The sequence below is a fragment of the Pituophis catenifer genome, unplaced genomic scaffold (genome assembly GCF_029215685.1).
Source record: "Pituophis catenifer annectens isolate HBS135680 unplaced genomic scaffold, rPitCat1.0.hap2 SCAF_1, whole genome shotgun sequence".
Lineage (NCBI taxonomy): Eukaryota > Metazoa > Chordata > Lepidosauria > Squamata > Colubridae > Pituophis > Pituophis catenifer.
Window position 1 is genome coordinate 1,743,085 of NW_027256881.1, and position 17,986 is coordinate 1,761,070.

The window sequence follows — 17,986 nt, forward strand, 5'->3', positions numbered from 1 at the left end:
TAAAAGATACTGAAATCTGGAGCTGCCTTATATTTTCACCAACTGCACATACAAAACAAAAGCCATTTGTTAGATGGGATTATGAGGTTTGTCAGGCTCTAAGACTCCGCAGAGACGCCAGCCATTGATCAGAGGAGCCTTTGAAAACTCGCCTGCCGGAATAATCTCAGCAATGATTTAAAAAAAAAAAAATTAAAACATTTTTTTCCCTCCTGCCTGTCTTTTGCAGCGTAAAACCTTCCCCGGTTAGGTTATACTGAGCCCCGACTCACTGCGCTTGACTGCATTCACAAGGGGCATTGCATGGGGACCTTATTTCAAAACTTATCTGTAAACATTCAAGTCCAGGTTTTAGTAGCAATCATTTTTGTTTCCTTTTTAAGTCAGCTTGCTGGACGATAAGGAAGTAGGGTGAATGGAAGGAGAAGAAAGGGGGCAGTGGCAGGGAAGGTACATTCTGGACCTCAGGAAGAGAACCTTCTCTGTCATTGTCCATGATCTCTGCACCACTCTCCTCCCCCCCCCTCGAGAGGTGAGAATAGAACATAGAATAACAGAGTTGGAAGGGACCTTGGAGGTCTTCTAGTCCAACCCCCTGCTTAGGCAGGAAACCCTACACCACTTCAGACAAATGGTTATCCAACATCTTCTTAAAAACTTCCAGTGTTGGAGCATTCACAACTTCTGGAGGCAAGTTGTTCCACTGGTTAATTGTTCTAACTGTCGGGAAATTCCTCCTTAGTTCTAAGTTGCTTCTCTCCTTGATTAGTTTCCACCCATTGCTTCTTGTCCTGCCTTCAGGGGCTTTGGAGAATAGCTTGACTCCCTCTTCTTTGTGGCAGCCCCTGAATTTCACATAAATGATTGTCTAGTCTAGTCTCTTACTGAGAGCCTCCAGTGATGGAGCACCCACAATTACTGAAAGAAATTGGTTGATTCCTCTCACCATTAGGACATTTCTCCTTGATTCTAGGTTGTTTCTCTCCTTGGTTAGTTTACACTCATTGTTTCTTCTCTTTCCTTTTGGTCCTTTGGAGAATATCTTGACTCCCTCTTCTTTGTGGCAACCCCTGAGATATTGGAAAACTGCTATCATGTCACCCCCAGTCCTACTTTTCATCAGACTAGACATACCCAATATACCGTTCTTTATATGTTTTATCCTCCAGTCCCCTAATCATCTTGGTTGCTTTTCTCTGCATTATTTCCAGAATCTCAACATCTTTTTATATATATATATATATTGTGACCAGAACTGGATGCAGTATTCCAAGTGGTGGTCTTACTAAGGCTTTGTAAAGTGGTACTAGAACTTCCCCTGATCTTGATTCTATTCCTCTATTAATGCAGTCTAGGATTGCATTGGCACTTTTTTTTTGTCTCAAAGGTGCTTTTTTCAAGAAGCAACTGGACTTTCTGGTTTTTCTTTGAAGATGTTTCGCTTCTCATCCAAGAAGCTTCTTCGGCTCTGACCGGATGGTGGGGAATGGAAGGATTTATATTTCTTGTAGACAGTTGGTCATTTGCATCCTTTTTAATAAGTCGTTGAGGCCACTTGGAGGTTTGTCTCTGTCCCAGACTCACCTGAGTGGTGCAAACGGGTGTGGAGCCTTCTGAACTGCTGAAGGTATTGTGTTGTAGACTGGAGATAGATGATGTCGTATCCCTTCCCCTCTGCCTATAGTCCCTCTGTGAAGGAGATGGACGGTTCCAAAATGGGATAAATAAATAAGACTTGCCTTGATTTTTTTTACTTGCCTGGGGTTGACTTGGGTCCTCCAGGAAATGTGGATTTCCCGAGAAACATGTTTTCCCCATTGCATTTAATCACAATGCGGTGTCCCCGTGTGCAGGAGCTGCACTTCGGTGATATATTTGAAGTCTTTACAGCAGACCTTGCTCTTTTTATTAATAACTTGACATTCCTGTCACTTTTCAGAAGGATGACATGCGCCTCACACATCAGCTCTGCCAAGCACCCCACCCAGTTGTGGTAGAAATATTAAACAACTGGCAATTTACTGCTCTTGATGATGTCCCAGTTTTGATTTTGTTATTTCTCTCGTGATTGGGTACAAAGTTTTTCTTTTTCTTTTTGGTTAATCCTTTCCATTTCTCCGTGTGGCCCCCCCCTCCCTCCCCATATGAAAGCTATTTTCCATGGTTGGAAAATATTTGTTTGCACAGTAAGAGAAATAGTATTCCTTTTGTTTTTGTTTGTAACCGATTCAAACGGGTACGCTCCCAGACAACAAAGCCTGTCATCGGGAATTAAGACAAGGATTCGAATTTATCCTTGAAGTCTTTTTCTCTAAAAAGTCTGGTTCCAGATGTCAAGGAGACAAAAGGCACCTCTTCAGTTTTGCATGCTGTTTTTTTCCCCCCCGCTTTGCACATTTGGGATGGGGCTCACACGCTGCAGGTGAGGCTGGGCTACAGGTGTAAGGCTGTTTCCCTTCTGAAGAGGCTGGCCTCTAGCTGTTTATGTCTCACAAAAGATGCCAAGCCAGCAGTCTTGATTCTCAGTTAATCCTTTTAACATACAGGCAGTCCTCGACTTACAACCACAAATGAGGACAAAATTTCCGTTGCTAAGCAAGAGAAGTTGTTAAGTGAATTCTGCCCCATTTTACGACTTTTTCTGGCCACAGTTGCGAAGTGAAGCATTGCATTGTTAAGTTAGTCCCAGGGTTATTAAATACAGGTAATCCTCATCTTACGACCACAATTGAGCCCAACGTTTATGTTGCTAAGTGAGGAGTTTGTTCAGTGAGTTTTGCTCCATTTGCAACTTTTCTTGCCACGTTTGTTAAGTGAATCACTGCAGTTGTTAAATCACTAACACGGTTGTTAAGTGAATGTGGTTTCCCCGTTGATCTTGCTTGTCAGAAGGCCGCAGAAGGGGATCACATGATCCCGGGGACACTGCAACCGTCATAAATACGAATCAGTTGTCAAGCATCCGAATGTAAAACATTTGACTGTGAGGATGCTGCATCGGTCGTAAGTGTGAAAAATGGTCATAAGCCGGGGTGGGCTGCTGGGGGTTCGCAGGGGTTCGGGAGAACCTCTAGCTAAGATTCTGTGCAGTTCAGAGAATCCCCAAGTCCCACTCCTGGCTGGCCCTGCCCACCCCTCCGCTCCCCTCCCAGGAGTCCCCACACGGCCCGTTTTGGATGCAGGTAAATGCAGGGGCCACGCAGAGGCTCGGGGAGGGTGAAAAACGGGCGTACCGGAAGTTCGGGAAGGATGGAAATGGGCCCGTTTCTGGCCTCCAGAGGGCCTCCGGAGCCTGTGGAGGCTGTTTTAACCTTCCCAGAAGCTCGAGGAAAGCCTCCAGAGCCCAGGGAAGGCAAAAACGCTGCCCCCCCCAATGGTGCAGGAGACTGACTAGGCCACGCCCACCATGGCCACGCCCACCCAGCAACTGGGCAGAGAACCCCTTGCTAAAATTTTTGAAGCCCACCCCTGGTCATAAGTCACTGTTGTAACTTTGAACTGTCACTGAGTGAACCGTTGTAAGTTGAGGACTACCTGTATAAAGGTCATGGATATAACCCAAAACCATATTAATGCTAATTTCCCCAGTGTTCTGCCTCTAACGCTGAACATCTATCAGTCTAGATTAATAACCAAAATAGAGGTGAGGAATTAATTTTTAAAAAAGTGATCACACGACCTTGCGACACTGCAACCGTCATAAGTACACGCCAGTTGCCAAGCGTCTGAATTTTGATCACATGACCGTGGGGATGCTGCAACTGTCGCAAGTGTGAAAAACGGTCCTAAGTCGCTTTTTGCAGTGCCGTTGTAACTTTGAATGGCCACTAAATGAAAGGTTGTAAGTCACAGACTCCCTGTACACCGGAGGCTGCTTTGAAGACTCCTGTTTTATCCTGGGAGCCCGTCTGATGACGTACCACTGGCTTTTGGGAAGGAGAAAATTTGAGCCCGGAGGGAGATTTAGGATTTTCACCTAGGAACGGGGGCTGCCTAGGTGGGATTAGTCCAAACTAGGATTGCTGTGGCGGCCCCTCCAGCAGCCGAATCAGAGGAGGAGGAGATGTGGGAGTCAGGACCAGCATCAAGGCAACCTGAGAGCTCCAAGGGGGAAGAGGGAATGGAGCTGGAAGAGAAAGGGAGACAGAGGCAGAGCCTGGGCCCTCAGCCCTCAGATGGAGAGTCAACAGCCCCCAAGTCTGGAGGCGGCTGATGAGGAAGAGGAGGAACAGCTGGGTCCAGTGCCTGACGCTTGGATGCACAGAAGGCAGAGGAGAGGAGAGCAGTGGAGATCTATGGGCCGGTCCTTGGGACGGAAGAGCCACTGCTGCTAACGAAGCCCCACCCTTGCTCTGGGAATAATACGCAGGGGGCGGAGATGAATAGGTGTGGAAGACAACTATTCATCTTCCGTCCGGACGGCCTTGTTAGCCTGCGTTGAGAGAGAAACTTTTTGGCGGGGCTGCCGGCACTCCTAATTAAAGGAATCTTTGAGTTCACTTCTGAGGGTTTGTCGTGTTTGGGGAGCTGGGTCAGAACAAGGATCCTTGAACAGGTTTTCCACAGGTGTTTTCTTTCTTTGCTTCTTTTAACCTTCTAAACTTCCGCTAATTCCTTCCCCTTCACTCCCAAGTTCCTACCGAAGAGTTCTCTCCTTTGGAGAGATATCAAAAGTTGTTAGGCTTGGTCTTGTGGTGTCAATTTGCTTTTATTCCTTCCTGGTTTGAACACACATGAAATGCACGCCGAAGGTCACTGTTTCAACCCACATCATCCATTCAAGGGTAGCTGATCAGATTCTGCCAAGAGTTAAAGTGGTTAACAACACACATCAGGAATTTCCTGGAAGGACTCCGCTTGGTCTTCCAACAGATGTCGGGTGACTTAAAAGGCCCCCGTCGTTCTTCTTCAGAGCTGTCCTGGTACTCCTTGACTTACGACCACAATTGGGAGCAGAATTTCTGTTGCTAAGCACGTTGTTAAGTTAGTTGCACCCGATTTTATGACCTTTTTTGCCATGGTTGTTAAGCGAATCACTAGTTGATAAATGAATCATGTGGTTGTTAAGCGAATCTGGCTTTCCTCCATTGACTTTGCTTGACAGAAGCTGGCTGGGAAGGTCCCAAGTGATGATCACATGACCCCCGGACTGTTGCGACTATTGCAAATATATGCTAATTGCCAAGTGCCCGAATTTTAATCACGTGACCATGGGGATGCTGTGAAGTTTGTTAAGTCCGAGGACAGGGGTTAGGTCACTTTTTTTCAGTGCTGTTGTAACTTTGAATGGTCACTAAACGAATGGTTACAAGTCAAGGATTACCTGTAATTTGGTTTTGGAAGGCAACACCTTCCCTTTTTCCTTGATTGGGCAGGTAGCAATTTTCTACCAATAACTACAGGTAGTCCTCAACTTATGACCACAATTGAGCCCCAAATTTATGTTGCTGAGTGAGACATTTGTTAAGCAAGGTTTGCCCTATTTTATGACTTTTCTTGCCACAGTTGTTAAGTGAATCATTGCAGTTGTTAAGTTAGTTGCCTGCTTGTTAAGTGAACCTGACTTTTCCACTGACGTCGCTCATCAGAAGGTTGCTAAAGGGGATCATCTGACCCTAGGGCGCTGCAATGGTCATAAATATGAGTCAGTTGCCAAATGTCTGAATTTTGATTGTGTGACCATTGGGGATGCTGCAACGGTCATAAGTGTGAAAAACAGACCTGGGAAACAACAGACCAGGGAAACAACAGACCAATCAGCCTAACATCAATACCTGGGAAGGTATTTGGAAAAAATAATATAAAAAAACCAGATCTGTGAACACCTAGAAACAAATAATGTTATAACTAGTAGCCAGCACAGGTTTGTTAAAAACAGATCATTGCCAAACCAATGTTACAGTATTTTATTGTTTGGCAAAGTGTCTAGATTAGTAGAGCAGTGAAGTGCTGTGGACATAATAGACTTAGACTTCAGCAAGGCATTCGACAAAGTAGACCACAACCTATCTCTTGGTAAACTAGAAAAATGTGGAACTGTTCTGCAGGACTGGGATCAGTGATGGGTTCCTCCCAGTTCGGCCCGGTTCTGCCGAGCCGGTAGCGGTGACGATATGACGTCACCGAACCGGTTCTCTTTGTTCGGGAGCTGAGCCCTCCCCCCCCCCGGTGTTATTCTTACCTTTTATTTGGCCCCGCCCCCAATCTATTCACTGCCTTCCGAGTCCCAGCTGACCGGCTAGAAGAAAAAAAACTGTTTAAACTCTTGCCGCGGGGCTTCAAAGGGCTGCCCTACAGCTGATCAGTGTTAAAAGGCAGTGTGGTGGTAGACCGGTGCCTCCAAAAACAAATGAGTAGACCGGTACAGCTCTGCAAGCAGTTAAAAGCCTGGTAGAGGATTTACCTCTGCTAAATCCTAAAGAATTGTCACATGACCATCAAGGATTTTTCATCAGGTTCGCCTGATTCGCCAGTTGCGTCCCTTTCTGGATCGGGACTCCTTATGCACGGTCATTCATGCCCTCGTTACCTCCCGCCTGGACTATTGTTAACGCTCTCTACATGGGGCTCCCCTTGAGGAGCACCCGGAGGCTCCAACTGGCGCAGAGTGTGGTTGCGCGGGTGGTAATGGGAGCAACATGGCGCTCCCATGTAACACCCCTCCTGCGCGAGCTGCACTGGCTCCCGGTGGTCTTCCGGGTGCGCTTCAAGGTTTTGGTTACCACCTTTAAAGCGCTCCATGGCTTAGGACCTGGGTACTTGCGGGACCGCCTACTACCACCAATAGCCTCCCACCGGCCAGTACGCTCTCATAGAGAGGGGCTCCTCCGGGTGCCGTCGGCCAAACAATGTCGACTGGCGGCCCCCAGGGGGAGAGCCTTCTCTGTGGGGGCACCTACTATCTGGAACGAGCTCCCCCCAGAGATACGGAGGATCCCGGATCTGCGCACCTTCTGCCGCGCGCTTAAAACGTTTTTATTTCACCAGGTGGGCCTAGCCTAATTTTCTCCCTCTTTTTAAACAATTTTAATATTTTAATATTTTTAATATTTTTACTCCTCAAAGTTTAAATTTGTTTTAAATTGATTGGGGTTTTAATCTGTCTGGGCCAAACTATTTAATTCGATTTTATTTCTGTTTTTTAAATTTTGTATGTATGTATTTTATTGTTGGCTGTTCACCGCCCTGAGTCCTTCAGGAGAAGGGCGGTATACAAATCAAAAGTAAAGTAAAAGTAAAGTAAAGTAAAGCCATGCACACAAAATAAGCCACACCCACAGAACCGGTAGTAAAAAATTATAGAACCCACCCCTGGCTGGGATGCCATTTACAACCATGCAGTGGTGAAATCTGAACCGCTTTGATGCTGGTTCGCTGGCTGTGTATACGTGCTGTGCGTGCGTATGCGCAGTGCACGCCAAATGCACGCTGCACACGCATACACACTACACACCAAAAGGAGGCTTGGGTAAGTAGAACAGCGAGGAGGGGGATCAGCTGTTCTGCGCGATTTAGCTTCGGTAGAAAGCAGGATTTCCTGCTTTCTAGCAAAGCTAAACCGCGCGACGCAGCTGATCGTCGGAAATACCAGTTCGGAGGAACCGCTAGCTTTTTTTTTTTTCAGTGCCGTCGTAACTTTGAACGGTCACTAAACAAACCGTTGTAAATTGAGGCCTGCCTGTACTGCTGCTGTTTGTCCTTCCATTTGTTTTAATCTCGATGCCCTTTGCATCGATGGGAGCAACATGGCCCTCCCATGTAACACCGCTCCTGCGCGAGCTGCACTGGCTCCCGGTGGTCTTCCGGGTGCGCTTCAAGGTGTTGGTTATCACCTTTAAAGCGCTCCATGGCATAGGGCCTAGCTATCTCCGAGACCGCCTGCTGCTACCGACGACCTCCCATCGTCCTGTGCGCTCCCACAGAGAGGGCCTCCTCAGGGTGCCATCAGCCAAACAATGTAGGCTGGTGACCCCCAGGGGGAGGGCCTTCTCGGTGGGGGCTCCCACCCTCTGGAATCAGTTGCCCCCGGAGATAAGAAGAATCCATGACCTCAGTGCCTTCCGTCGTTCCCTGAAAACCCATCTTTTTCAGCAAGCCGGGTTGGCGTAAGAAGAAATTTTTAAATTCTTTTAATTAGTCTGTAATTCTTAACTTTCGGGCCAAAATTTATATATATTTTTAAATGTTTTAATATTTGTATTCTATGTTTTTTATCTTGGCTGTACACCGCCCTGAGTCCTCAGGGAGAAGGGCGGTATATAAATTGGAAATTAAATTAAATTAAATTAAATTAAATTTGCACAGCCTTCAAAATGGTGGATCGGGATGTTTTGATCACGATAGGCTGCAAAGCGTCATGCCTTCCAGTTGCTTATGTTTCTTGCAATGAAATACAGCTTTCATTTGCTCTGTTCTAGTCATGAGATCCATCCTTCCCCCACCCCACCCCACCCGCCTCCCCCCCAACCCTCAATTATGTCAATGAAATCATATTTGCTTTCCTGGATGAAAAGTAGACGCTCACCTTATTTATTTTCTATACCCTGAGTCTCCGTAGTTTAGACAAGGAAGAGCATGAACTTGGTGAGCTGGTGTGTTTGTCCTGATCCTTTATGGAGCGAGGTTTAATAGCTTCTGCTAAAGCAACATTCCACAAACTTTGGCAGATCATAACTGCAGGGTTCCTGTCACCACGCTAGAATAATGTTTTTGTTTTTCTTTGATCCCTTTATAGGCTTTCAGGAGAGGCTGAGTACACAGTTGACTTAGAGGAAAAAGCGCTTAGGCTCTCCTCTCTGACAAACTCGTATTATCTTTCCTTGGAAAGCGGGTGACTTAATACACTTTTTCGACAGTAAATAATCTCTCGGTCGCCCCGAAAGGGCAATCAGAAGCTGCTGAGAGGCGACTCTTGCGGTCAGGAACTGTTTTGGAGGACTGGGATACCGCTTCGAACAGGGCTAGATGTAGGAGAAGGAGAGGCAGAGCCTGGGGGTGGAGACAAGAGAGGACTCAGCCTAGAGTCGTTACGTCCCCACAAGCAGTCTAAATCCAATCCTTCTTGAATTCTGTTAACTTTTATCTAGGGCCAATTTAGTGATGACCGTTAGTAGATTCTTGTGTATAGCCAGGAGCAATAAATCAGTTTCACTGGAATTTAAGGTGTGGGCCTGATTCTTTGTGTCTGACATTACAATCTCTCTCTTTTTTTTTTAATTTGATTTATATGCCGCCCTTCTCCGGAGACTCAAGGCGGCTTACAATGTGCTCAGCAATAGCCTTCATCCTTTTGTATATTTATACAAAGTCAGCTTATTGCCCCCACAACTGGGTCCTCAATTTACCTACCTTAGAAAGGATGAAAGGCTGAGTCAACCTTGAGCCTTGGCGAGATTCGAACCTGCAGTAATTGCAGGCAGCTGGTCTTAATAACCAGCTTAATAACAGGGTGCCTTAGACCACTGTACTACCAAGGCTCTTGGTGCTATCTTTGAACAGATAGCACCTTCCTTCCTTCCTTCCTTCCTTCCTTCCTTCCTTCCTTCCTTCCTTCCTTCCTTCAATTTCTTCCCTTCCCCTTCCTTCCTTCCTGCCTGCCTGCCTGCCTTCCTTCCTTCCACCCTTCCTTCCTTCTATTTCTTCCCTTCCCCTTCCTTCCTTCCTTCCTTTCTTCCTTCCCTTTCCTTCCTTCCTTCCTTCCTTCCTTCCTTCCTTCCTTCCTTCCCCTTCCTTCCTTCCTCCCTCCCTCCCTTCCCAAGGTCTGGTTCTTTGACAAGTTAACTCTCCATGTTCAAATGTTCAGCATTAGGATTGTTTCTTTTTTGAAATTGTAATATAATTTTTGGTGGCCTGTTGTTTTACGTTGTACACATTTATGCTGGAATCCCGAGTTCCAATCAGTCGCAGGTAGAACTGTAAATAATGACATCTCCTTACCAAAACTTACACATACTATAATTTATTATGTTATTTAATTCACTGGATAAATCCCATATTTTTCTATAAGTTCTGATGGTTCTGTGGAAAGTTCCAATGATTAGAAGTTTAATTGCTGTTTGAAAGTTTGGAAATAGTTACTCCAAGGAAACATTCCTCCTTTGTGGTTCTAAATAGCTGACTTTGTATAAAAAAAACACCGCTTGGGGGGGCCGAAAGCCCTACTAAGCAGGTATATACAAAAGTATGAAGGCTATTGCTTAATGCATTGTAAGCCGCCCTGAGTCTTCGGAGAAGGGCGACATATAAATCGAACCAATAAATAAATTGAACCAATAAACACATCATTTTTTTGTACAAAATCTGAGATGAAAATTGATGCAAACAAATCATTCAAAAATTCCATTGAGTTTATGGGGAAAGTTCAAATGTAGTAAAAATAACTGCTTCAAGAATATATTAATATACAAAATTAGAAATATTCCTCTGTTAATAATTTTAACATTTTCTAGCAGATTGATATGGTATTAAGAATTTTTAATTGAAAGAATATTGTTAGATTTTCTTTATCCAATCTGTAGTTATATGATTGGAGTGTTGGTAGTTTTGATCTTTGTCTTTATCATTCATAATATATTTGGGCTTTGCTTATATTTTAGTACAGCTCTGTTACATTTCCTGCTTTAAACATTTGGAAGATGTTTTAACAGAAGTATAATTTTGACCCTCATGGCTTATATCAAGATCCTTACAAGACATTCCTACTTTAGGATGCAGAAACATTTATTTATGTTACTTTTATGATGGTTTATTGGGCAAGTTAAGTGGCTTACAAACACAGTAAAACATATAACATACAGCTCAGTCCAATTAATAAAATCATACGCAATCAGCCCATAAAATAATGGACGAACAGTTACAAGTAGTTTTGATCATAAAACCGGCGAGTATATCTTTTTTTCATTTGAAAGTTATGTACAATTTATTCTACATCAGTTTATCGAGAAAAGAAGGACTAGGGGGGAAGTGATAGCAGCATTACAGTATTTGAGGGGCTGCCACAAAGAGGAGGGGGTCAATTTATTTTCCAAAGCACCGGAAGGCAAGGCAAGAAACAATGGATGGAAACTAATCCAGGAGAGAAGCAACCTGGAATTAAGGAGAAACTTCCTAATAGTGAAGACAATTAACCGGTGGAACCGCTTGCTACCAGAAATTGTGGGTGCTTTTCATCGCTTAGAGGTTTTTAAGAAGAGACTGGACAGCTGTTTGTCTGAAATGGTATAGTGTCTCTTGCTTGAACAGGAGATTGGATTAGAAGACCTCTAAGGTCCCTTCCAGCTCTATTCTGATTAATTGATCGTTGTAAATAATGTCTGGATGCTGAAACAAAGGTTTGGACCTCCATCTTCGTAGTAGCTAAAAGAGCTTGGGATCAGACCAATATTAGAAACCTTTTCTTTGTACAGATCTGTTCATTGTCGATGCAAGAATTCCTTTTCATTCTGAATAAGTGGTTTTAAAAGCCTGCAAATAATTAAAATGCCTTTTTCATAAACGTGGGTAAAAGCATTGTCTTATCTAAGGCCTGTATCTCTTTGTTGAGCAGATTAGTGGTGAAGCTCAAGAACTTTACTCTATCCGACACGGTCCTGTCCGAGCAGCCCGGGTTCTGCCATCCCCACAGATCCGTAAGTACAGAATCCTGTATATATCCATCTTCTTTCTTTTCTTTGGCTGTTATAACTTTGAAAATTCACTAAATCAACTGTTGTAATTCAAGGACATACAAATTTAAGAATGGAATGGAATGGAATGGAATAGAATTTTTTATTGGCCAAGTGTGATTGGACACACAAGGAATTTGTCTTTGGTGCATATGCTCTCAGTGTACATAAAAGAAAAGATACGTTCATCAAGAATCATAAGGTACAGCACTTAATGATAGTCATAGGGAACAAATAAGCAATCAAATCATACTAGGAAACAGTCAATATAAATCATAAGTATACCAGCATCAAGGTTACAGTCAGGCAGTCATAAGTGGGAGGGTATAGGTGATAAGGAACGATAAGAAGACTAATAGTAATAGTAGTGCAAACTTTGTAAATAGTTTGACAGTGTTGAGGGAATTATTTGTTTAGCAGAGTGATGGCATTTGGAAAAAAACTGTCCTTGTGTCTAGTTGTTCTGGTGTGCAATGCTCTATAGCGTTGTTTTGAGAGTAGGAGTTGAAACAATTTATGTCCAGGATGCGAGGGGTCTGTAGATATTTTCACAGCCCACTTTTTGACTCGTGCAGTATACAGATCCTCAATGGAAGGCAGGTTGGTAGCCATGTTTTTTTCTGCAGTTCTAATTATGCTCTGAAGTCTGTGTCTGTCTTGTTGGGTTGCAGATTTTATTTATTTTATTTTATTTTATTTTATTTTATTTTATTTTATTTTATTTTATTTTATTTTATTTTATTTTATTTTATTTTATTTTATTATTTTATTTTATTTTATTTTATTTTATTTTATTTTATTTTATTTTATTTTATTTTATTTATTTTATTTTATTTTATTTTATTTTATTTTATTTTATTTTATTTTATTTTATTTTATTTTATTATTTTATTTTATTATTTTATTTATTTTATTTTATTTTATTTATTTTATTTTATATATTGCCGTCTACTCGCACATGGCGACTCAAGGAGGCTTACACAGACATAATTCCATTAAATTCAGTTGCCTCACAACTTAATTCTTTTTTTTTTTTCCAACATAAAATATTTTTGTTTCTCTGCACGTTGCTGGATGGAAAATAAAATCTTTGACGAAAAGTAACCCGAAGCATTACGGAGCAGGATCTGGAATCGGATGAAAGCGAAGCTTGTAACGTGAGGCCTCAGATAGCATGAACCTGGTTTAGGAGGAGAACAAAAAGGGGGCTTGTAAGGAAGACGTTGATAGCCATCAGTGGTGCTGAAACACCCTTTTGCTGGGAAGCTGTTAGAAGGATGGCTGGCCGGTGGGCAGACTTGGCGTGTTCCCCAAAGAGATGATAACCTGAGACAAGCAACCCATTTCCAGGTGTGGAAAAAAAAAAAAAGAAACATTTAGCTCTGGTCATTTCAGCATCATAGCTTAGTCTTTGTCAGCCATGTCTCTAGAGCAGGGGTGTTAAACTCAAGGCTTTGCAGGCCTGCAAGGCGGTCGGATTCGGCCCACAGGGCCGTCCTGGTCTACCCAATGCAAAGAAGAGCCTTGGTGGCACAGCAGACTAAAGCGCTGTTACGTAGCACCAGCTGCCTGCAATTACTGCAAGTTCGAATCTCACCAGGCTCAAGGTTGACTCAGCCTTCCATCCTTCCGAGGTAGGTAAAATGAGGACCCGGATTGTGGGAGCAATAAGCCGACTTTGTATAAAAAAGGACACCGCTTGGGGGGGGGCGCGAAAGCCCTACTAAGGAGGTATATACAAAAGTATGAAGGCTATTGCTTAACGCATTGTAAACCGCCCTGAGTCTCTGGAGAAGGGTGGCATATAAATTGAACCAAGAAAGAAAGGGAAGGAAGGAAGGAAGGAAGGAAGGAAGGAAGGAAGGAAGGAAGGAAAGAAGGAAGGAAGGAAAGAAGGAAAAGAAAGAAAGAAAGAAAGAAAGAGAAAGAAAGAAAGAAAGAAAGAAAGAAAGAAGAAAGAAAGAAAGAAAGGAAGGAAGGAAGGAAGGAAGGAAGGAGAAAGAAGAAAGAAAGAAAGAAAGAAAGAAAGAAAGAAAGAAAGAAAGAAAAAGAAAGAAAGAAAGAAAGAAAGAAAGAAAGAAAGAAAGAAAGAAAGAAAGAAAGATCATTGGTCTGGTCTACCCAATGCAAAGAGGAAACATGCCAGCAGTTTGGGGAGTGGCAGCAAGCTGATCACGCCCACCCAGTTGGCCACACCCACCCAGTCGGCCCCGCCCCCCATCCCCCGAGGTCAACCATAGCCCTGATGCGGCCCTCAATGAAATTGAGTTTGACACTCCTGCTCTAGAGAATCTTATCCTCTGATACCCGTTTTTCTTCATTGTGTTGTACTTTAAAAGCATAGAGCACCTCTGCAAGGGAAGATTATTTGGGGTTTTGCTTTGGGAAAGAGGTAGTTACCCTGTTTTCCCAAAAATAAGACCTTCCCTTATAATAAGCCCAATATCGGCTTTTGAGCGCATGCACTAAAATACACCCCCCCCCGAAAATAAGCCCTCCCAAAAATATTTAAATGCATGCATAGCCGGTCTCCGCCATTTCCTCTGGTTAGGGTTAGGGAGACAGAGCTGGAAATCAGGTAAGATGGCAAGAGGAGCTCCATCTTGCTCCACACGCCCCAAAATAATAAGACCACCTTGAAAAAAGAAGAGCTGAGGTGGCGCAGTGGTTAGAGTGCTGTACTGCAGCTACTTTAGCTGACTGCTAGTTCAGCAGATCAGCGGATCAAATCTCACCAGCTCAAGGTTGACTCGGCCTTCCATCCTTCCAAGGTGGGTAAAATGAGGACACAGATTGTTGGGGGCAATATGCTATTTAGTATACTGTCTTTGTTGTCACCCAGTTGGCTTTCATGTCTAAGGCGGGACTAGGACTCACCGTCTCCTAGTGATTGGCCCAAAGTCACCCAGCTGGCTTTCGTGGATAAGGAGGGACTAGAACTCATGGTCTCCTGCTTTCTAGCCTAGTGCCTTAACCACTAGACCAAACTGTCTCTCATCTTCTTCTGTTAGCAGATTAAAATCATTTGCATGAAAAGATAGCTTTAAAAAAAATTAAATTCTGGTCAAAACAGCTTTTGCTACCTTGATGTTCTGACTATTCAGCTGAATGGCAAAAATGCGCTCTCCAGCAAGCGAGGCGTTGTAGAGTTCGTCTGAACCCGACTAACAGAGACGCTCGTGGAAGTAGCCCTTCCAAATAGCAGTGCGAATGGAAACCTCGCTTGAGATTCTGAATTTAATTCCGGGTTATGCAGAATTTTGCATTGCTCAAAATCTGCGACTTGCCTTTAAAAAAAAAAAAAAGAAAAAAAAAAAAGAAAAAAGAAGGCAGCCTGAAGGGCTGACTTAGCATGTTTCTGTGTTAAATAAAGGAATAATAATTATTTAGGTTGATCTGTAAAAGAAGGCAGATGTTCGAAACGCCTGCATGCGGTCAAGCATCTTGGGTGGCTGTGTGGTTTTCCATCCTCTTAATACAAAAGTAATTCTTCAGCAGATGTATTACACAAACTCAGCTTGGTAGGTGACCCAATGTCAGTAGCTTTTAGCAGCCTGAGACCGAGCTAGGCGGATCTTGGCTTATTAAACGCTGCTATTTAAGTGATGGATTTCTGGTTAGATGGGGTTAAAATGAAAGCGGTCCTGTGCAGGCCTTCAAAAGAAATTATAGGGCCTAATTTTCGTGATTCAAACCGTTTTAGAGCTATATATTAAAGCGGGTGAAAGTCCTAATGAAATCCACCTTCAGAACTGTTCCGTGACTCCCCCACCGGCCTTCTTTACGGTTTAGCTTTCTAAATTTATTGCTAAATATATAATCGGCTGCGCCCATTAGAATGTTTTGCTTTTTTGCTTACCGACTTTAGGACTGAATATGGAAACTTTTTGTTAATACTCAGAATTTATGGACTGGGGAAGAAATGATTCTCTGCTTAAAAAGGGGCTTACAGCACCGAAAATAAGGGGGGGGGCTTGTTTCTCCAGTGGATTTGGAAGGAAGCCATTTAGTTTTGTTTGGTAGTAGATTTAGCACAAAGGCAAGCAATGCATCACACAAAGTATAATTTAGTGCAGGAAGACGTGGTCATTGTCTGTTGCGTTTCAGCTGCCTTCGATTTTCTCTCTTAGAGGAACCAGCTTTGATGTGGAGATACTTCAGGGCGTGGTGGTTGAAAACCAGTGCTTTCCGATGTATACAGGTAGTCCTCGACGTACGACCACAACTGAGCCCGACGTTTGTGTTGCTAAGTGGGAGGTTAAGTGAGTTTTGGCCCATTTTGCGACCCTTCTTGCCCCAGTTGTTAAGTGAATCACTGAAGTTAGGAACACGGATGTTCAGTGAATCTGGCTCCCCCGTGGACTTTGCTTGGCAGAAGGTCACATGATCCCGGGATACCGCAACCGTCATAAACATGAGCCAGTTGCCAAGTGGCTGAAGGTCGCCAAAGGTGAGACATTGCAACCGTCGTAAGCACATGCCAGTTGCCAAACATCTTAATTTTGGTCACGTGATCATGGGGATACTGCAACGGCCGTTAAGTGTGAACAGTGGTCATAAGTCGCTTTTTCAATGCCGTTGCAACTTCGAGTGGTCACTAAACAAATGGTTGTAAATCAAGGACTAGCTATATTACAAGAATCTTAATGTGAAAATGCTAAAGTTGGTGTTGTTGTCTAAATAGGGAGTGATGCAATTTGCAAAGTAGCCAACTGGCCTTATGTAGTTGAAAAAAAAAGGGGGCAATGTATTTATTTAGTGTATTTTTATTCCTCCCCCCCTCCAATATGACTAACTTTTCTGCACTTCCTTAATTTACCCTTTGTCTGTTTGATCTGGATTATGCACTAGTTTCAGTGGTGGGTTGCTCCCGGATCGCACCGGCTCGCAAGACCCGGTAGTAAAAATTTTTAGTAGTTCGGAGAACCGATAATAACGTTGGCTGGCCACGCTCCCGAACCGGTCCCTGGCCCGGTCGCCGCTCGCTTACCCTGCCCACCTCATCAGAGGCTTTTTTTTTTACTTTTAAAAGCATTTTTTCTACAACCTCTTCGGCTGAAAAAATGCTTTTAAAAGTTAAAAAAAAAGCCTCTGATGATCACGCGGCTCAGCTAGGATCTTCAGAGGCTTCTGAAAGCATTTTTTCTGCAACCTCTTCAACCAAAGAGGTTGTAGGAAAAAAAATCCCTTTAAAAGCCTCTGGTGATCCCAGCTGATTTGCCTGATCGTCAGAGGCTTCTAAAAGCATTTTTTTTCTGCAACCTCTAAGCGAGCAGTGACTGGGCCGGGGACCGGTTCAGGGGTGTGACCAGTCAATGTTATTACCGGTTCTCCGAACTACTACAAATTTTTACTACCGGTTCTTGCCGGTAGGGGCCGACGAAAGCTTAGCACAATTTTTAAAATAAAAAAATTTAAACTTTTAAACGTTCCGGAGATCTTGATGTCTATCGCCTCTTCTATAACTATACCTGGAACTCGCATCTTTAGGACAATTCTTTTTATATATATATATGTGGATGGATAGATGTAGATGGATGGATGGAGGTCGGTGATGGATGGATGGATGAATGGATGTAGATAGATAGATAGATAGAGAGTGAGAGATGATAGAGAGGTAAAATAGATGACTCCATTGGTTCTGTTGGCAGAACACTCATTATGTTTCCAAAATGGAGCGAAAGACTCACTCAATAGATGGATTTTTCCTGTGCAAGCAGGAGACCTGATATAATCCCTGCCCTCTCCCAAGGTGGCTAAAATCCAATCTGAAATCTAGAAGGCTGCTTCTACCTAGTCCTCACGGGGCAGCAATTGACTTGGATGGATGAAAATCTGACTTGTCCTGAAGCAGCTTCCCTTATTTGTCTTCTAAAACAGAGGAATTTCCCCCCCCTCCCTGTGAGGTAATCTCACAAAAGCTCCCAATTATAGAAAGAAGAATGGAACACAGACAGATGTGCTGTCACAATATGTACCAGAAGTACAAATTACAATTATATCCTGCTTAACTGCCTCACAGGGCGAAAAAAAAAAAAAAAAAATCCAGCAGAAGCTGGAGAAAGATAATTTAGAAACTTGCCTGCCTGTTTTTCCTTCATATTTATATAAGGGATTAGAGACTGCTCCTGAAAGCAAACTAGAAAGTTACTGATGGGCATTTAGATTTCTATGGGGGGGTGGGGGGGGAACCTGTCCCTTCTTGTCTCGCTATTTCTCTTCTGTGAAACTCTTAGGTTTGATGGCCTCGGAGTTTTGACCTAGACCAGGGGTCCTCAAAGTATGCCCCACAGGCCAAATACGGCCCGCTGAAGCCATTAATC

The 17,986-nt window shown here is 43.5% G+C and overlaps 1 protein-coding gene across 1 annotated transcript in view; it reads left to right on the forward strand.

The window, feature by feature from the left end:
- Positions 1-17,986, forward strand: part of BCAS3 (BCAS3 microtubule associated cell migration factor) — a 464,753-nt gene that overhangs the window by 26,550 nt on the left and 420,217 nt on the right. Inside the window, exon 6 of the mRNA XM_070931996.1 lies at positions 11,546-11,627. Coding sequence (XP_070788097.1) covers positions 11,546-11,627 — 82 coding nt within the window. The remainder of the gene's footprint in view (positions 1-11,545; positions 11,628-17,986) is intronic.